This window comes from Nyctibius grandis, chromosome 8 (genome assembly GCF_013368605.1).
Source record: "Nyctibius grandis isolate bNycGra1 chromosome 8, bNycGra1.pri, whole genome shotgun sequence".
NCBI classification, from domain to species: domain Eukaryota; kingdom Metazoa; phylum Chordata; class Aves; order Nyctibiiformes; family Nyctibiidae; genus Nyctibius; species Nyctibius grandis.
This window is the reverse complement of record NC_090665.1, coordinates 6991495-7011308: the sequence shown is the minus strand read 5'-3', so window position 1 is coordinate 7011308 and position 19814 is coordinate 6991495. Positions and strand designations below refer to the sequence as shown.

At 35.6% G+C, this 19814-nt stretch overlaps 1 protein-coding gene across 1 annotated transcript in view; it reads right to left on the bottom strand.

Moving 5' to 3' along the window:
- The window catches only part of NAALADL2 (N-acetylated alpha-linked acidic dipeptidase like 2), a 247643-nt gene that overhangs the window by 108769 nt on the left and 119060 nt on the right, over window positions 1–19814 (bottom strand). The window contains exons 6-7 of the mRNA XM_068406490.1: window positions 8625–8768; window positions 1391–1483 (exon numbers count right to left, since the gene is read on the bottom strand). Of these exons, the coding sequence (XP_068262591.1) occupies window positions 1391–1483; window positions 8625–8768 (237 nt within the window). The remainder of the gene's footprint in view (window positions 1–1390; window positions 1484–8624; window positions 8769–19814) is intronic.

Sequence of the window (19814 nt, the reverse complement as noted above, 5' to 3'; positions counted from 1 at the left end):
AAGAATGCAACAGTACGATGAAAGATTCAGGTATAGAGAAGAAAGAATTTATTAAGCAGAAAGTGATGTATGCTTTTTATTATTTGTCTTACTTCTGTTTCACAATTCAGTAGACAGTATGTCTAAACACGGCAGTTTCTACCTTTCAAACTTCATGACAGCTGTTTGCAAAACATTAGCAATAGTAGACTAGTAACTTCAAATTCTTGAAGGAAATTAAATCATTTATTGGAATTAAATTCACTGTGCTAATTGTTTTCTATATGGTTTAAAAAAAATTGTTCTGGTGAAAAATACAGCATTCGGCACACACAAAACTGAGTCGTCATTTCACTAACAGGAATAAACTTAAATCTTCTGCACCTCCTTCATTCCATCACAAAAAAATGAAATGACTTGCCCATCTCCTGAGAGACTGTAGATAAATTTTCCACCTTTCTTCTGAACCTAGTAAGAGTATTAATCAAGGCAAATGTGATGGTGTTTTGATGATGATGCCATCTGTGCATTAGGAATTGGACTGGGTCTACAACACTTTGCCCTATGTAAGTAACCAGCAACAGCGTTCATTCATGTTGCAGAAACCCTTCAACTTTTCGGCAAATTCACTTGCAGACAGAATAAGCTCAAAATGATCTTCATTCCTATGATGTCCTTATTATCGTATTATCTATATAAAGCAACAAAGGAGGGAGGGGGGTTGGGTTTTATCTCACAGTTGCACTTAGAATCTTATTGTTTAATTCTTAGACAACAGAACGGTAATTATTATTCATAGACTTGTACAAAACTAGCTTAAAGCATGACTGTAACACAAAATAAGGCTGCATCAAGTGTGATTAAGAACTTAGTCACAGATTTTGGTACACTATAATCACATTTGATATTAGATTCTTAACTAAGCCAGAGATCATTCTGCCCTACATCTTGGTTTCAGTGAGACACTTGAATTATGTAGGGAAGTTCTGGACTTGAAGCATAGGGTCTTATTTATCTCAAAATTCTACTAACATTAGAAAAAAAAAATCAAAACCTTTTCTAAAGTTCTATAGACAGCTTGTATATTAATTCAAGTCATGCAATACAGTACACCCTAAAATTAAAACCACCAACACAGTTACTTGCTATAAAATACTAATGCTCTCTATAGTCTACATGTAATTCCTGCTTGTTGTGTAAAAATATGCTTATTTTAACTACAATATCCCCTTGAGCTCATTCTGTTTAACCCTTATGTTCTGTTTTGTCATAAATCAAATCACAAAAGAACAAAGGCACTCTTCTTCCTCTGTATTAGTGCATTACCTGGCAAGATAGAATCCTGATCCCCCCTACGAGTCCCAGCCATCATGAAACAAATAATCAATACAAATGATAAAGGGCTACTTACCAGGAAATACAGTTCCTTTTAAATATCCAATAACATTAGAAATTGTCTTGTAAGTTGTGACTGACTGAATATTCAGACTGATTATTTTTTTGCCTGTTAAAAGATAAAAAGAAAAAAAAATAAAAAGAAAATGTTAAACTCGTTTATCCAGCCAAGAAATCTACAGGCCACAGATACAAATTCCTCACACATTAAAAATAAAAAGTAAAAACAAAGAAAAAAAAAGGTACTGAAGGGGAACCAGAGATTAAAACATGAAATATTGTATTATTTTCTTAGTCCCACTTTAGCAGTGAGGTTCAAAGGTGGAATCTCAAGAGATCTCTACTCCTTCTGTTAAAAGATCATTCAATTCACCCAATAAATGCTGCCAGAATGTAACAGAAAAAAAAAACATTTAAAAAGAGTAGGATTTACATAATTCTATGATAAGGAAATTTCTTAATCTTTACAGGTTTTACTCACCTAATCCTTCGTCAGGTCAATCTTTCAATAACATTCACAAAATTATACCTGGTTTATATGACACTATTCTTCTGGAGAAAACCCCCTACACTAAATTAGATGGGAAAAGTTAGACCTCTGCATTGCCAGCATAGCCTTTGGTGATACACTTCTGAACTTACGCCAACAGAAGACAGCTTTTGTTGGCTCGGCTGGTATCAACTGAGGAAATGGTGTAAATACAAAGGCAGAAAAATTCCAAAACCTGCCAATATATAAGGGACTTGCCAGTCTTTCTACGCCAGTTGAGACTTAAAGCTAGAGAAAAGTAAATGTCTGAGGTAAAAGCGTTTAAAAAATTAACTGTCCTTTGCTGAGAATTACTGTCATTCCCTCTGTCCCCTAGGTGGGACACACTAACCATAGTAACCCCTGCAGTTTGTGGCAATTGAAACAAAACAACTAACTACAAGGAGCTGCTGCCACCTTTAAAATGTTTCGTTTGCATTATAATAGACCGTATGAACACTCATCTCATCTGAAAGGTCATGACTTCTATCTGAGAAAAGTGAAAATGTCTTAAACTGCTCTAACTGAAATGCTAGCAATTGTCTGACAATAACCACTGTGTCATCCTAGACCTTCCCAAGGTTCTCTTACACCCAGAGTACTGCACCACCCCCATGGCAGACCTGTGTTTAAAGGCATCTTTGAGCCAGAATTCCTTCAATGTCCATATCCCAGCCGTCACAGAGCAAAATTAAAATATTCCACGGATCATTTTGGGCTCTATCTCCCAGGATATTATCCTCCCGCATATATTTGCATTCACTAGCAAAGCAACTGCTAGGATCTTTCTTTGTTTCAAAAAAATGTACTAGCAATATTTATTCTACTTTTTACTCAGACAACCCCTCCTCTGTTATCAATAGATGTGTCCTCTATGTTAGAACTCTGTTAGAATGCAACAGTAAAGGAAATGCAAGTCAAGCAGTTAATTAAAAACAAACCACACCACACTATTTTGCAATAATCAATCACAGCACCATAATATTTCAATCTGTCGTAGATATGTTGGGGTTTGAGTTGTAATTAATTTGCCCTTCTGATGTAAGTTACTGTAAAGTTTATTAACGCCATGTGATGATGAATTGTGTTTGTTCTATAAATCTACAGATATTACTCTAGAATTTTTAAAAAAATATTTTATTAAAAAAATATTAATCCAGAGAGTTCCCAGCACTGTACTGTTACCTATGTTCTTTTTACGGTCTTTTAAAACAACGTGAAAACAACTCATGGCATCCACGTTGATTAAGCAGTTTAAATTTAAGCTACACTAAGGAAGTTACTTCTTGTTGCGGTTTCTCACCTACAACCATTCTAGTGCCAATTTACTCTGTTTAAAAAAGATTTTCAAGCTAAAGCTGACTTCCTTTCCTTTTCCAGCCCTACAACACTTTAGATATATGTTTCTTTAGGCCCCATTTCAGACAAAAAGAAGATACATCCTTTTGAAGACAACTGATTTTACTGTTTTTCCTCAATCAACATCTGCTATCCAGTCTTCAACTGACAATAAAGAAAGAGAAAATTAACTGCTGGCAACACACATATTCTGGAATCAGATATTCGAGTTAATAGTCATGTAACACAGTAGTCAGCTTAAAGTGACTTGGGCTTAAAGGCTTAGTACACCAGATGAAAAGGCTGAAAGTACTCTTTGGAGTATACAGCAGAAGTGAAATTTAATCCCCTTTAAACAGTTCTGACAACAAACCTCTCTTCCTAATGGTATATTTTAGAGATCTTGACAACTTTCTCTTTTTTCCCCATGTTCTCTGGAAACCTATGAGGAGACTTTCTTTAGCTTAACGCTACTTGGGATTCACTTTGAGTTTATGTAAGCCAAAACCTAATTCTGAAATAGAAGAAAAGTATTGTCAACATTATTTATTACCTTGAATTCTGTAAATTGCCCTATACCAAATCATACCTTCTCCTCTCACAGTTACATAGTTATTTTTAGAAATGCATGGTTATTTCCTACTCATTTGATTGACAATTTTAGAACTTCAGATGAGCAAAACCTACTACTTGTAGCCTGAAAAATTATTTATGTTTTATTTTTTTTTGCTTTTAACCTTATCCCAAGCTCACACCAACATAGAGGAGTATAAGTTTGAGCCTGATTTTCAAAGTTGTTGGTTAAATTCTTGAGTCCTGATCATACTAAAAGACCTATAATCAGGCAGTTTTCTGAGCATTATTTGCATACTGGATTTTAAAAAGCATCATTAGGAACTCAGGTTTGAAAATTGAACTCATTTGACAAGATTTTTGCTACTCATATACAAAGATTTCCCCACATGCACATTTAACTCCAGTATAGAAGCATCAAGTATTAACTGAATTCATGCATTTCGATAACATAGTTCTTGGATCATAAAACCAGAGGTTATTTGAGAAGATTGCAGAAACAAGGTACACTGAGTAACTTCAAGTAACCCAGTTTTTAATATGAGTACAATTCCTGCTGAAATCAACATAAAACACACCTGAATAAAAATACATCAGTTTGAAATCACAGTTAAAGTAAAGCTTTCAAACATCATCAAAAATCGATGGCCATGTTACTTAGGGAACACTGCTTCAGCTGAAGGCAGTCAGGACAAAATTACATTCAACAGATTTCTTGTTCCAGTCATTCAAAAACCTTATGTCAGGCTCTAATAACTCAACTGCTAACGTTTTGAGCACACACTACCAAGCTTTTCAGACACCCGTGAAGTCTAATAATTTTTTTAATAATGAATGCTACAGTTTTCATAAAGTTATTTGCCCCAAGACCTGAGGCTTTAAAGTAATATCAAATACCACAGAACATGATGCTACAGTAAGAGCTAAGTGCACTCAATGTAGAAACACCATAAGCTATTTACATACAATGAATAATCAAATATGTCATAGATTTCTTATATTCTATTGGTGATACTGTACAGAATAGTATGGACTGGTACGTAGTATTTGGAATACCCTGTTAAATACACCAATATGATTAGTATACATTAAAACATATAGAACAGCAGATTTTGCTGTCACTTGAAACAACTGCTTCATTTTCATTAGACATTTTCTAGAATAACAGCAAAATTCCAGACTACTACTACCATATTAGACTACCTAGTTAATGGGCTTTTGAAACCTCACTGGACTATGAAAAATATATTTTAGTTAGTTCTCAGTATTTCATCATGTCCCTTTGAGTGCAAAACCTTATCTACTCCATATTTTAAATCAGTTTTCAATTAAGTTCAAACATAGGACTTTGAAAGAAATGTAAACATCATAAGCATCTATGTAGCAATATAATTTACATACCAAAAATACTATATGCAACATAACTGACTTACAAAAGCAAACAAACTTATAAAATAGTGTGTACTTAACATTTTATATATTGTCTCTGAAAAAAAAAAAATATAGCCATTTATGAATAACTTGAACATCTCTCAGCACAAATCCCTGTCTCCATTGGTGACTATCTCTGCGTCTTCACTGTTAAAAACAATTTTATTTTACTTATTGTTTCCTATAATTTTAAAAAGCTACTTAGCCATGTGAACACATTTCCTCATATACCATGTTATCTAATTTTTCCTAAGTTCTAGAGAGGATCTCAGTTGAGAACCTTCCAGACAATATCCCTTTGATCTCCCTATTTACAAGTGTAGCAACTCAAATTCCTCAGGTTTCCATTCATCTTCTGAAGAACACGGTATCTTATGTACCATATGACAGTGAAAGTTGTTTAATCATGCAGGTTTATCTGTGAAATCCTCAGGTCTTCCCTTCTGCCACAGACAGCTGGAGATTGATCACTACTGAAATCCTAGATCTTTCTCATCTTCTGTCTTCTCAGATGCAAATCATATGAGTATGAAAATTCACACTTCAAGCCAAAGAGAAAAATTAGACATGTATCGCTAGTGTTTTTAACTACGAGACTTCCAGGCTACCAGGCTTCCTTTTAACACCAAAGTATATGGTCATTAGTGATGAAAACCACTTAGTAAATTAAATTCCATTAGATAGAATTACTTTAAATACTCAAGTGATTCATTGAAAACAGATGACGTGCTCCTGACTGAAATCTACCAACTGGCAGAAAACAAACAACAGAGGAAGTTTACGGCAACACAGAAAGACTTTTTCATTTATGTTTATAGGAGTGCTTTAGTTTTACAGAAATCTTCACAATGTTCTAGCAAATATCCTAGTAATATTCTGTAAAAAAAAACAGAAAGCTTCAGAAGTGTACAGCTTCTCTATAAAACTTCATTCTTAAATTCCTCCTAATTGCTCATTTTTTGGAAAAAGCTCATGGGAGCACAGAATTTCAGATTAATGAGGATTAACAACAATGCACCATACTAAACAGAAAGCAATCTAATTACTAACGTCAACATAAAACTAATAACTAACTTCAACTTTCACTATTTGCTTTGTAGGTTCTAAGCATTTGACATAACTCAGATGTTTCTCTCCATATCCTCCCACTCCGTCACATTATGTCTCTTCAAAACTGCAAGGCTAAGCGAAAAAAGAGGCAATGCGAGAAAACTATATATAAATGTTTAATCATTACTGATGAATCTGCTGTTCAGCTTTTTGAAACATACTGATGAGAGAATGATGATCGTTTTATTCTAACAAATTTTAAGCCAACCAATCATCTGAACTGCTCATTCACCTCTTTTGACGGATAAGTGATGCATTCTATGTCAGAAGTGAAATCTCTCTCTTAAGCTTCTTCAAATCAACAGGAAGACTGCAAATTCAGCCTTTATTGTTCTCATATGCATTGCTCTGTTCAGCATTTTCTCTTTAGCTATTATTATTATTAAATAGTTATACAAGATTTCTTATCACAATGCCAGTCTTTTATCTCTTCCATTAAGGCTGCTACCGAACACTTCAGCACACTATATTCTCCGGTCCATCCCTAGTTTCACCATTATTTCAAAATAAAATATATCATAATGCATTACAGAATTACACAAGGCTTCTTATTATAGACCCTACTTGCTCAATAAATTAGGATTTTTTTTAAAAAAATCCCACATGGATTACTGCGGTTCAGAAGTTTTACATGAAATCAAAAACAAGCTGTTGTGTTCACTCAGAATAAGCCAGACATGGATTGGCTCTTACTAGACTGCTAGTTTGGAATATTCTTTCTTTCCAGAAATTTTTCACCACACAGAATTCCTGCGTTCTCAGGGAAATAAAACAGACATGCCACACCTGTCACCCTTTACGTGGTTCTGTCCTGCAGCCTCCACACAAAGCTTTTTGAGAAACAGACACAGTGCAGCCTTTTATCTTTCTAAAATGAGTGTCACTTGCCAGCCCAAATTCATGCTTTCCTTTAGGCACTTCAGCTGTTGAAAATTCCTACAACACTAGCAAGCTTTACACATCCTACCTGGAATGGTTAAGCACTTGTTCCTTCCAAAATGATCTTTTCCTGTTTATATAGTCTTTGTCTACTTGTTGTGGGGAAGGTCAGTTCATCTTTAAAATATCTAGTCAGCCATGCATGGAGAGCAATAGTCCTGACTAACCACAACAGCTTAAGCCATGAAGCATGAGGTCTTTTTGCCTTCCTTTTCAGTATGTACAACTACAGATGCTAACACAAGTCATAAAATTAATCAACCTTTTTATGACCTGTTGTATAGTATTCCTATTCCACAATAGCTTTCCAAAAGCAATAAACAAGTGATATAGCACATATGTGATAGTACAATGTTTGCCCTTAAAATTTGCTTTTACTGTTCTCATCACTGTATTTAGCACAGGATACAGTGGTTAACTTAATTTGCCTCCCCCTTCCAAGACCACTGCTTCAAATCAATTCATTTAAACAGGCATTATAAGAAAATATACCATTTTTTCTGCATTATTTTTCTGGTGAAATATAGACTAGTACAAAACAAAAATCAAGACAGAATTACTGTTTAAACATGCATCTCATCTGGAAATTTATCTGGATGGTGTTCCTTCCTTCAGTGAAACACTGTGCAGTATCTTTGGTAGAAGATTGTATTCTCACTTTTTTCCCCCACATCAGCAATAAGTTTGTTCAAGCAATAATCTGTGTGACTTTGCTAACGGCATTATCATTGAAGAGATACCCTGAACACGTTCTTTCATTACATCTAGCTCTACTCAAGATATTTTGTTCTTATCATGACGACTGTTTTCCTGGTGAAACTTGGAGGAAAAGGTGCCTGAAGGTTCAGACAACAATACATTGTTTATTCTATAGCAGATACAAATTAAGGAGCATAAAAAAACATATCTCTGTTTAGAATTATAGTATCATTATGCCAGAGGCAGAAAAAAAGACACAGAATAACTTTAATACAGCAACTGGTCCCTTAATGTGAAAAATCACATTCTTAGTAGTACAACAAGGCCTAACAAAGCATACTGCAGCACTAACAAAATCTCCCTAGTGATGGCATCTAGATAGAGAGATTTTTAAGTCAATATTAAGAATTAGAGCTTAATGCCTTATACTAAGAAACTTATTTTTAAAAAACAAAACTTCCATTAGATTTTGGGAGCATAATTTTTAAATTGTTCATAGTCTGTTCTACAAAGCAGCTAAGCAAGATATACTCATAATCAGCTAAACCTTATATACAGTTACAGAAAATGGATTTGGAGTCCTTGAAGAACTTTTCATAGTTAGAAGAAATGGTTATTTAAAAAGCATTACCTGCAGCTGGCATTTGGAGGGGTATACACCTATCTTTTTGGATAGTGTCCTCAGGTAAGGAAAGGAGTTTTTTGGCAAGCACTGCAGAAATTGGTTGTACTAACAGTGTTGTGAGGTTCAGTCGATTTTGTCTGTAGCTTCCATCTTAAATGACAGAAAGAGAACAGCAATTTAGTAAATGAAAATTAGAAGATTTCTGCATCAACAAAACAAAATAAACAATTATCTACAATACAGCTTAAAACAAATGATTTAGATAAGCAGTCATTACTTTGTACTTACCTCATTGAAAAAAAAAACCTTCAAGAACATGTGCTACAAAATTACATGTACATATTATAGTATTTGGGGAACAGTCCAACAAGAAACTGTCAAGAGTCCAAACAGATGTTAGATTGTGTGTGACTTAAATACAACAAATTAAATTGGTGTGTAGTTAAAGGAATCAGTGAAAAACAGAACTACTGATCAGCAACAACTTTCAGATTCAAGAAAGAACTGAACACAGCCTTACAGGGAAGAGCAGACATTTAAACAGCCTGAAATCATGTGTAAGTATTTGTCTGCACTGAACGATGCTACTACTTATAAGGCAGTTCATTTTGCTAGGGATGCCAAAATGTTTAAATTCTACAGAAGTTGTGCTACTCAGCACTAGAACTGTTTAACTGATAATATACTGGCAACTTGATGAGACACGCTTACTTGCATGTACCAGAAAGTCTGAAAATTTTAATATACACCTTCCTCTTTTAAAGAATACAATCTGATCATCTCATTGACTTAAAGTGGGTTCAATGCAGCTAAGCTGACTATAATTTGTTTCATAAATTCAGGGGTGTTTCTGTGATGGACAGCTGAAGGCTCAGCTGAAGGAGGTCTGGAATAAGAGTGTACTAAACAGACAGACACGTCAAGCTGAAGAAGGTACAGATCAGAAAGCACCCGAATACTTCACTTACAGCTTTAACACCTTAAGAAGCCACAGCACAGACCTCACAATATCAGCAGGTTCATGCATATTTTAAAATCTTCCTTTAACTGAAAAAACTTGAGTTTCCATACATGTGACTGTCCAACATTTAAGCACGGGAAGGTTTCTGATGAGATAATGAGATATCTGTGGAGACCAACTGACGAAACGGGGAAAAAAAAGCAAACTGCACATGGAAACGCTCTGAAGCACTTCAGAACAAAATGCTCATCTGTTTTTCTCAGCTATTTCAGCTGGTCTAATAAAGGCATCATCTCTTCCCACAGAAAGCAAAAATATTTTTGCAGACGAAAAGCCCACCACGGAAAAGGAAAGGAAGTTCATAGCACGGGGCAGAAAACAGCTCTAGAACAACTTGCAAAACTCTAAAAGCCTTCCAATATATCTGCCCATACTGAGTCACTTCCAAACTTCCAACTAGAGATTCAGAATACAAGGCCTCTCTCAGAGACCTCCAGGAAATAAATACCACATTTTACGTTGACATGGAGTTCCTTACAACCAGAAGGCATCCTTTACATTGTGTGACTACAATCACACAGGGAATAAGCTATCAGAAATCATCATCACACATTCTAATAAATTTCTATAAAATTACTTTCAGGAGCATTGTTACTGAACCACAACATAAAAAAATCCACACACATCTTACTTTTTTTTTTTTTGCGTTAGAAGCTCCTGAGACTTCTTACAGTATGCCCTTAATGATAATGCGAAAATCGACCAAGGCTATAAAATTTAATTATGAAAAAAACCCACCATTGTTCAGCTGTAATACAAAGCAGAAAAGTTATCAGTGTTCACTTTGAAAGAATCCGACAAATTTTTAAGCGGAAAGGTGAAACTGGTTCAAAACACGATAATTTAGAAAAAGTTTTGTCTTATCAAAGTTGGGCAGGGCTGAAAATCCCTCAATGTTGTTGCTTCAGTAAATTGATGGTAAAATCAGTTTGCTCAAGTTTTGAGAGTCTGTTTCTGGAATAAAATAATCCTAAAATGTCCATCAGAGATGTGTGACTGAGACATTATTTTGTCTGTTGTTTGTCAATCTGTAGAGTGTATTACAGGGGCAATGAAGCTCAAAATGCTGCAGATGAAAAGCATCTCTCCTTTCTCCATTTACCCACAACTTGAGCTTCACACTTGAATAAAGTGGGAAAGATACAATTTCAAGAACAACTTACAGGAGAAAATCTCCCATGTTTAAAAATGAATCATTTCACAATATAAGATGGAGTTTGAAGTATGGGATTAAAAAAAAAGATTTAAAATATAGAAAGGTAGATTTAAGTTATCTGGAAGAAAAAGTTTCTAACAGTAAAAATTCATAGAGACTTGCCTAGGCAGGTGGTAAAATCTCTACAACTGAAATCTTCTTAAAGAAAAGATTAAACAAATGTCTGTCAAGAATGACGTAGATACGGTTGATCCCCTCCCTAAGGGAAGGTGCTAGATTAGATGACCTCTTCACATCTTTTCCAGGCCTGATTTCTGTACAGTTCTCTAGTAACTGAACTTCCTGAATTATTTACAAAAAAACAGTATTGGAATCAATATTAAAAAATGCTTTAAGGAAAAAAAAACCCTGAGAGTTCCTTTCCCTCTGCCAGCTATTTATTAGTTGTCATGAGAGTACCTTGTTTAAGAGACTGAGGAAAGCCATCTGCATCAGGATCAGGATCCAAAAGTGAAAGATTCAAGACCAACCTCCCCAGTAAAACACCGTGCGCACTGAAAAATCTGGAGGTTTCCAAGTCTACCAAGTAAAGCACAATCATTCATCTTTTAAATACTCATGGGCTTGGTGCTGTACCAACTGCAAAACAGTGCAGTGCAACTTCATAAAGAAACCAATGTATCAAAAGAACTTTGCAAGATTCTTGCTTGCTCTTTCCCGGCTGGATGCCAAGGCTCCTTGGAGCACGTAGTGCTTTCAGGCTCTGCGAGCACAACAAACGCTTTGAGAATAATTTCAATTTGAGATTTTGCTTGTAATGAAATTTAGTTTTAGAGCATGAAAATCTTCCAAGAAACAGAATTCCTTCTTCTGTGCAAGTCTAACAATCTAATCACGCCAGGCCTAAAACCACTATTAATTTAAGAAAGACTGTAGAGAACGTACTGGAATGCAAGAAGAAAAATATGCTAATCAATTAAGTTAATTTTAGGAGCAGAAAAAGAGGGAATCTTTAGAAAGTTTCTGCACAGAAACTGAGGACTACTTTTCTACTTTCACAGTGACTGTGTTCGTGTTTTCTGTTTCAATGCAAGCACAAACCTTGAGCATCAGTTTCCATACTGCTCAGTCTGGGATACACACTTGTAACCTGGCGTTTCACAGTGTTCTATCACTTAACGTACTGATATTGATAACATATTCTGAGATTTCTGAAAAGTTTTTACTAGGAGAATTTAACAGTAATACTTGTGTACCATATGTCACTCAATTCTGGGTTAAAGTACAATTTTACCATTGTTTCAATGACATTTGTCAAGGCTGAAAAATCAGAGCACATGAAACAGAAGAGAGTTAGTCACAAGGTCACACTTCTCTAGTCAAGAGAATATTGCTTTACCCACAGCTTCTTCAGTATTATGCAATTAGGCTTTTATTTATTTTTCTCTAAGAAGTTTGTGCTGTAAGAATCAACTTTCTGTTCATTTTTATTTGAATTCCAGATTCAGAGAAAGATTGGACTGAATATTTTATTTCATTGTTATCTGTTCATTAAAGTCACCCCCTGACAGGATCTGATAAAACAATAAATAAAACTGCCTAAAAAGTTTACTGACAAAATTCATTAAAATAATTCCTTCTATGACCTGAAACACTGTTTTAATGATGTCCCCCCAAAAATATGGAAAAAAGTAGAGTCTGACTGAACACTGAACCATAATTGTACATACCCACATCTTTGACTTTCTGCTGCATTAATAATAGAGCAGTATTAGTTTTGAAATATTTGAAGTGAATGGCTCATTAATTTTTCACCTTAAGCTTAATAGAAATTTGACAGAGTTTTATGCTGAGACAGACACTCCAAGCAGGACTTCACAGCACACAATGAAAATAAATTAGAGCATAAAAGACAGAATAAAGTGCATTTGGTCAAATAAGATGTTTCTGTCATTCAACTGCCTGAAGTGAACAGTTAGTTCAACGCATTTCTGTGAAAGGGGTATTCCTCCATTTACACATTCCTAGCATATCTTCTGCACTGCCCTTTGTCAGCACTTGATCTTGTATTAATCATGACAAAAACAAAGATGTATAAACTGACACATCACAGACTTTTACATTATTTGTGCTTTGAACTTGTATACAGCTTCCCCCCCAATTTTGCTGATACATTCAACAGCTGTTAGGCTTCCACTGGTTCTTGTGAAGCTGGTCACAATGATTTCGTTATACCTCCCTGTAAAATCAGTTTATCTGTGGTTTTCCTGACTTACATCTAACCACATGCCCAGACTGAAAGGGACTGTGCAGTGCCTGCTACAGGGAGACTCCACCAGGTGATTGGTGGCTGTAGGTACTAAAACCACATCGCTACTGTTAATCATCATAATTCTGCTATACAGCAGCTATTTTGTTACAGCTTCAGCTACAGCTGCTTACAATACTGTCCATGAGCAGCATTTTTAAGACAGACATGACTCTTCCTACTCAAAAAGCAGCCTTCAATTAAGCCTTCACACCACCAATTAATACTGCTAGACAAGGCCTGCACTGTCACATTGGTGACATCAAGATTGGATTTTTTTTTTGTTCCTGCTGTTTTTGCACATTGCTCTTCCAACGAATAGTTCTACAAAGGAACACCTTTTCCTAAGACAAATCTTATTGACTTTCTGTATACTTTTCAATGGCACTATTAGTGTGAGTATAGTCATACTCATATGAAATTGCAAGATTTGGTTCAAGCAGATTCTTAGAATACAGATGCCATCTAACCTCTGATTTAAAAGGTTCCCATCTGCTACACCTCACAAAGTCACTGAAATTTTTTTCTTTTTCCTTCCTAAATTTTCTATTTGAACATGGGAAGCAAAATAAACTGATTCTGGCTGTCACTTCTTGCTGTAAATGGGTACAGTGAGAATGCTGATCCAGAAAAACTGATGCTGTTCTCCAAGCACTTATGAACAGGAAATTCTGGGAAAGCCCCACATCTGCTCAGTGTTTGGACTTGGAAAGTCCAATACATGTTTTTCGGTATATGAAGTCAAATGGAGAGCTCTTCCTTCATCTCTCTAAAGCAAAGAAAATAACGCTGATCACCCTATGGTGCTTAAAATGGAAGTGAGAATGGATCAATGGGAAGGAGAAGACCATAGCTTCAGACTTCGAGAGGATCTTGAGAGGCATAAGCTAAAGATATCAGCAAGGATAAGAAAAATAACTGGTATAGAAAAATGTTACTCAAGAGAAGAGTAGAACCTGCAGCAGATGCCTATAGAGTAGAAGTGGTAACAAGCAGTTTCCTGCTATGTCTTTATTCAGTTCTCTATGAACTACCCACTAGAATTACAGTGTGGAACACATGTCAACTTTGAAGCACTTTGCTTCACTAGCCACTGGTAGTAATATGGAGGAAGATAAAAACATTTGATTCTCTTTTGTAAGAAAAAAACTTTGAAATTCTGCAACCAGGGATTTTAACAGCAGCCCCAACTAAGGGCTTCCAAAGCAGCTTTCCGGGCAACGAAGCATGAGATGATGAATTGTTTTGCCAATTACAACAGCGTTGTGGCAGCTGGCATTTCAGGATGCATGATTCACAAATGGACAAGGGATGCTTAGAACTATGTACTGATTTGAGATATGGGTGAGAAAGACAGATGTGCCTATAAAAGGTTTACGCACATTTACAGAAAATACAGAACTTAAAAGGCAGTGAGGATCACCTGGAAGGAAAATAAGTTACTGAGAGTACTCAGAAAGTATCTGAAAAATATTTTCAAATTTTTCTTCACATTGGTGATAGAGAATTCTTTAAAAACACTTTTTTTTTAAAAAAAAAAAAAAAATCGACATCTTCATGATGTCAAGAGTTAATGAAAAGAGTTTAGAAGAAAAACAAAAATATACCGTCTGTGATAAACTCGCAGGAGTTAACAAGACCATACATTCATTGATACATACAAAAAACACATAACACAATAGAGATATTGTTTTGCTTTACAAAGTATATTCACTATATTCTGTTTACATCACATTATCAATGGAGTGGATGCAGATCTGCATATATATTACCCAAGACTGTCTCTTTAAATAGATTTCTGTTGTCCTGAAAAAATAAAACTAGAAATTCTATAGCTGATATGAGAAGAAATATATGTCTAGAACTCACTGTCATCTTTTTCCCTCCCTCTCAAGGAAATGTGCTTAACAAATATGAAAGAGAAAAAAATGTCACTCCCATGTCTTTTAGTGAAAATCACTAGTCTTAATGCCTACTTAATGTACATTAAAAATACTGTCAGTCTTGTTTCTTTTTAAGATAAATAGAATAAAAAGCAACACATTTATTTTGTAAAAGCAAAACTGCTTTGACACACTGACGCAAAAAGATCTCATTAATCCTGTTGTTCCCTTCTAAAAATATTTAATAAAATGGCAAGAAAAAAAAAAAACACAAAACCAAAAAACTTGTCACAATACTCTCACAGTTTTGAATTCCCCTTTCCACTTAGCTTGGTATAGTGGCTCATCATTAAAATGACATAGAAATGGCCAAAATAGAGCAAAATTACATAAGACTTCTACTCCAATTGACATGGAAGTAAAATTTTTCCTTTTTATGTATCCTACAATTGTGTAACCACGAAGTCATAAAAAGGAAAGAGTAATCCTTCCACATTATTTCAAATGGCTAAAACATTTTCTCATGTCCTAGTAACAATGGAACGTAACAGGGCAGGAAAGGACAAGGTTATTCTCAGTTCTTCCTCTGTTAGCAAATGCTCATCTCGCTACTGAACTGAAAGAAACTCTTCACTGATAGACAGCAGTTTGGGCTATGTGACATACAAACAACTATCCATCCTTTTGACAGTGATGGCAGATATTCAGAAGGGTTGACAGAAGTTGTATGGCTTACAAGACAAAAAATAAATAGCCCTCAATACTTTAAAAATAAACCTATTTAAAAAATCCAATAACCATGCATTTCAGTTTCTCCACAATTTGTTCTTTGCACGCATGCCAAATTCAAACAGCGTCTTCAAAACTTTGGTATTTAATTTTGGATCCTATTTGAGGTATTCTTGATACCAAAACATCTGCTTAGCATCTTCTACCTTCATCACACTTAAGAACATCGGTACTTCACACCAGAAGGGCGTGTGGGGGCAAATAGTCAGTGGAAACTGACTTTTGAGTGGAAACACTCAAAAATATTCGCCACGTAAAAATTTGACCACAAACAGCTGCAACCATGTTATCCAAGTCTTAAACTGGATAATAACTACCATTAAGAACTGCAAAAATAAATACCACAATTCTTACTTAAACTTCGAATTTTTGCACCAAATTAGTGATTCAAGCATAATATGATAAAATAATTCTATAATAAATTTACTGTTAACTGATATTTTGTATTTTCCTAAAATATGTAGAGGTATTAATCAAACAGAATTCAGCAAAACTGCTTGAAGTGATTGCTCTGATGCTCAGTATTACTGCATAATCCAAAATATTAAGTATCAGACATATACTTGGACTTCTTTTTTAATCTTAGAGTAAAACTGCTTCACAAATCCTATATCTGCATGTCTATGTTTGAAGTGTACCTATCTGTTGCTCCCAGAAAATATATTTCCCGAACTATTAACTATACAATGTTCTTGAACTGGCATCTAGAGGGAAGTGTGTGTGTATGTGTGTGTGCGTGCACGAGGGAACACAAATTAAATGATGTACTAAGCTTGACAAAGGTGGCTATTAGAACTGAAATACTATAGAACATTTTGAATTCAAGTGCCAAACACATTATGGAATTTGTTACCCGTTTTGTTGAAAAAATATACTTTGGTCTGTGTCTTGAGAGCTACTTGGGTCCGTCCCATCTGTCTATATACCCTGGGTCAAGTACAGCCCTAGCTCAAGGTTACTCCCTTGACTGTGGTTGTGCTACATATGAATTTGGCCTGCTCTGTTGAAATGGAGGCAGAAAACATCATTGGATCCCACATTCTGCTACTGCAAGGCTGGATGATTCCCTTAAATATTTTTTGAAAGCAAGAATTTTGAAAACATCATATTATGTAAGAGTAGGGTACTACGTAAGTGACATGAAACCTATTCTATACTTCATATTTTATAATATAGTTCATAGACACATTCAGTCTTGAACATAAGTACTTTCCATTTGCTTCCACAATGACTTTACCTCCAAGGTAAGCAAATGATATTTCTTTTAAAAAAGAAAGTTATAACACTCAGATTTTATAACTGCCTTTTCCAATCTGCAGTGCCTTACTCCAGGCAGACCTTACGTAGTTTCCGATACTGGTTTCCTTTTCCTGTCTGGTGGCAACCCACAGTGAGAAAAATAGCAATGATGATAATGCAGCAGCTTTTGTATTCTGAGAGGGCAAGCAGCTCTTCTCTAGTTTATGGCTAGTTATAGTAATTGCCTGGTTATCCTCTCTCCCTTGCTTTTTGAAGATGCAAGGATGACAATAGGGAATAACTGGCATCAGTCTGTTTGCTTTATGTTTGCCAACAGAACCAAAGATTTCTCTCCCTCCTGCACAAAGGATCCAGGTAGCCACCAAGCACAGGTATTCTGCTCAACAGCGGGACCATTAAGTCACACTAGCAGATAAGGCACAAAACACCTCCTGTCTGAATTAGGTTTCCCGTTAACCACTTCAAGAAATAAGCAACTTTGGGCACATTCAAGAGTTAATGGGCTGGTCTTATACCTTATTCCCTCCTGAAATAAACCTTGGTTTTCTACACTGGTGATGGCCACTATAGACAAACAACACACACGAAAATGAGACACTGATACAGATTTCTTTCCCTTCAGTGATAATCAAGACTACAAATAGCAAAATAACTGTCTTGCTTTAGGTGAAATATGCTTGCAGCAGCCAGAATATACATCGGGTTACAAATGCCATCATTGTTCTGGTTATGAACAAGCATGGAGTCCTGTTTACCCACAATAATGAGATTTATTGTTATTAAAAATAATAAAAGCCCCATAACACTCTACAAGGAATGGAATGGAAATAGAAAATCTCTAAGAAAACACTGAAAGTGACAGGTTTAGGATACCAATTATTTTGTTTATAGCATGTAGTGAACACTGCAATGACTCAGAATCACGTGCTATCTGTATATATTCGGTGGACAACATGAAATAAAATTGCATATGTTACCTGTGGTACCCTATACTTTTCTTACAATAATATATATCTCTGATTTATTCTTCCATGTTTGTTTGAAATAATGGAAAGTCACATTTTGGCTTCAATTTGATGACTTATGGGGTCATCCAAGGGTTTGAAGTCTCCTACTTTTCCCACAGCTTGTTAACTTATTCCTCTCCCCACACTGCAGTGCCATTAATTGTGCCAGCACAATTGTTTCAGTACATTTGTTTCAGTGGCCATACTTTGAACCAGATCAGCAAACTTTCTTGAAGTTCTTTAAAGCTAGATCAGTTCCTCAATCCATATCACAGAAGTGCTCTTAACAGATAAATCAGCACAGCAGGAGGTACGCTGGGACAAGGAGGTAGATGGGGTAGCAGGAATTCCTCCAGTTCCTCCCAAAGCCTTATATTGTCAAACCACAATTACAGATGATACTCTTGTCCTCTAGGACACAAAGTGACTGTTCCTGAGCACAGAATGACACTTAAATATGCACATCAATTCAAAAGCTATTTAAAGATTTTTTTTTTTAAAGCTGTATAGTTTCCATTTTCTCTAGGGTTCTTATTTTTTAAAAAAAAAACAGCTTGTATTTGGATTTGTAAGAGGGCACAACCTCACCTTAAATTTAAAAAATCAGGGCCTGATAACACAACCCTCACATAGAAAAAAAATAATTGTTAATGGGTCTGGTTGGGACCCTTAATTGGGTCTGGTTTATAAAAGAATTAACTGATAAATCTATCATAATCATGCAATAGTTGAGTAATGACTGATCAAAAATGAGATGTTAATCACAGGTCAGATGCTAATGGACAGGTGCCTGCATACACACAACTATGTAATGGGAATAAAAAGCGACAAGAATCCCCTTGTCAGCCCAAGGACTATGTAAAATACTGAATCACAGCACATACATTGAATCAGCCCTCCTGCATATATTTTTGGTTCCTTCCTGTACGGATTGTAGCAAACCAGCAGTATGTCTTCACTGTCTGTCCATATGTACAAAATGCTCGTTTACACACGCTCTGTTGACTCAGACCTCAATAACGATTACTGTCCAGTTGACATTTTGGAACATTTCTGGAGTGCTGCACGAGGTATTTACTTTTATTCCGTAAGAATACTCTGATCTGAAGTAACAATTCTATGCGTGTTGCATTCTGGTACTAAGGTACGCAATTAGGTTATTTTTTTTTCTCCTTTTTGTCTCTGTACTATGTTAATGAATGTCAAATCCAGATGGCCTAGATTGCTTTCTCTCCTCATTCTGCATAGCTCTGTAGCTCCCCCTTGCCACATCTGTTTTCTTATAAACAAAATATTTCTGAAGTTCTTAGTTCATAACTGTAGATATCAGCATTTCACTTGTGAAAGAAAAAAATATACAATCCCTTACTTTCTCTTTTGACTACCATCTGTTAAGCTTCTCCTCAGAGTAATTAGCAAGTTTCCATATTGGATCTCTGAACTGCAAATATGCCATCCTCTGCAAAACTTATGAAAATAATCCCTGTTGGAAAAGATAATAGTCTCATAAAATTACCAGAGAAGACTGAAACACAAACAGAGGGCATTGTCCAGTTTTTATATGGAGGCTGTTCATGGCCCCTAAACAAAGAGAGCAGTCTGGGCAATGTCAGAACTACAGAATAGTTGAGCTTGGAAGGGACATATGGAGATTGTTGAAGGACAAGCTGACAACTCAAAGCTGTGTCAACTAGAGCAGGTTGCCCAGAACATTGTCCAGTGGGGCTCTGAGCATGTCCAAGCATGGAAATGCCACAACCTCTCTGGGCAAC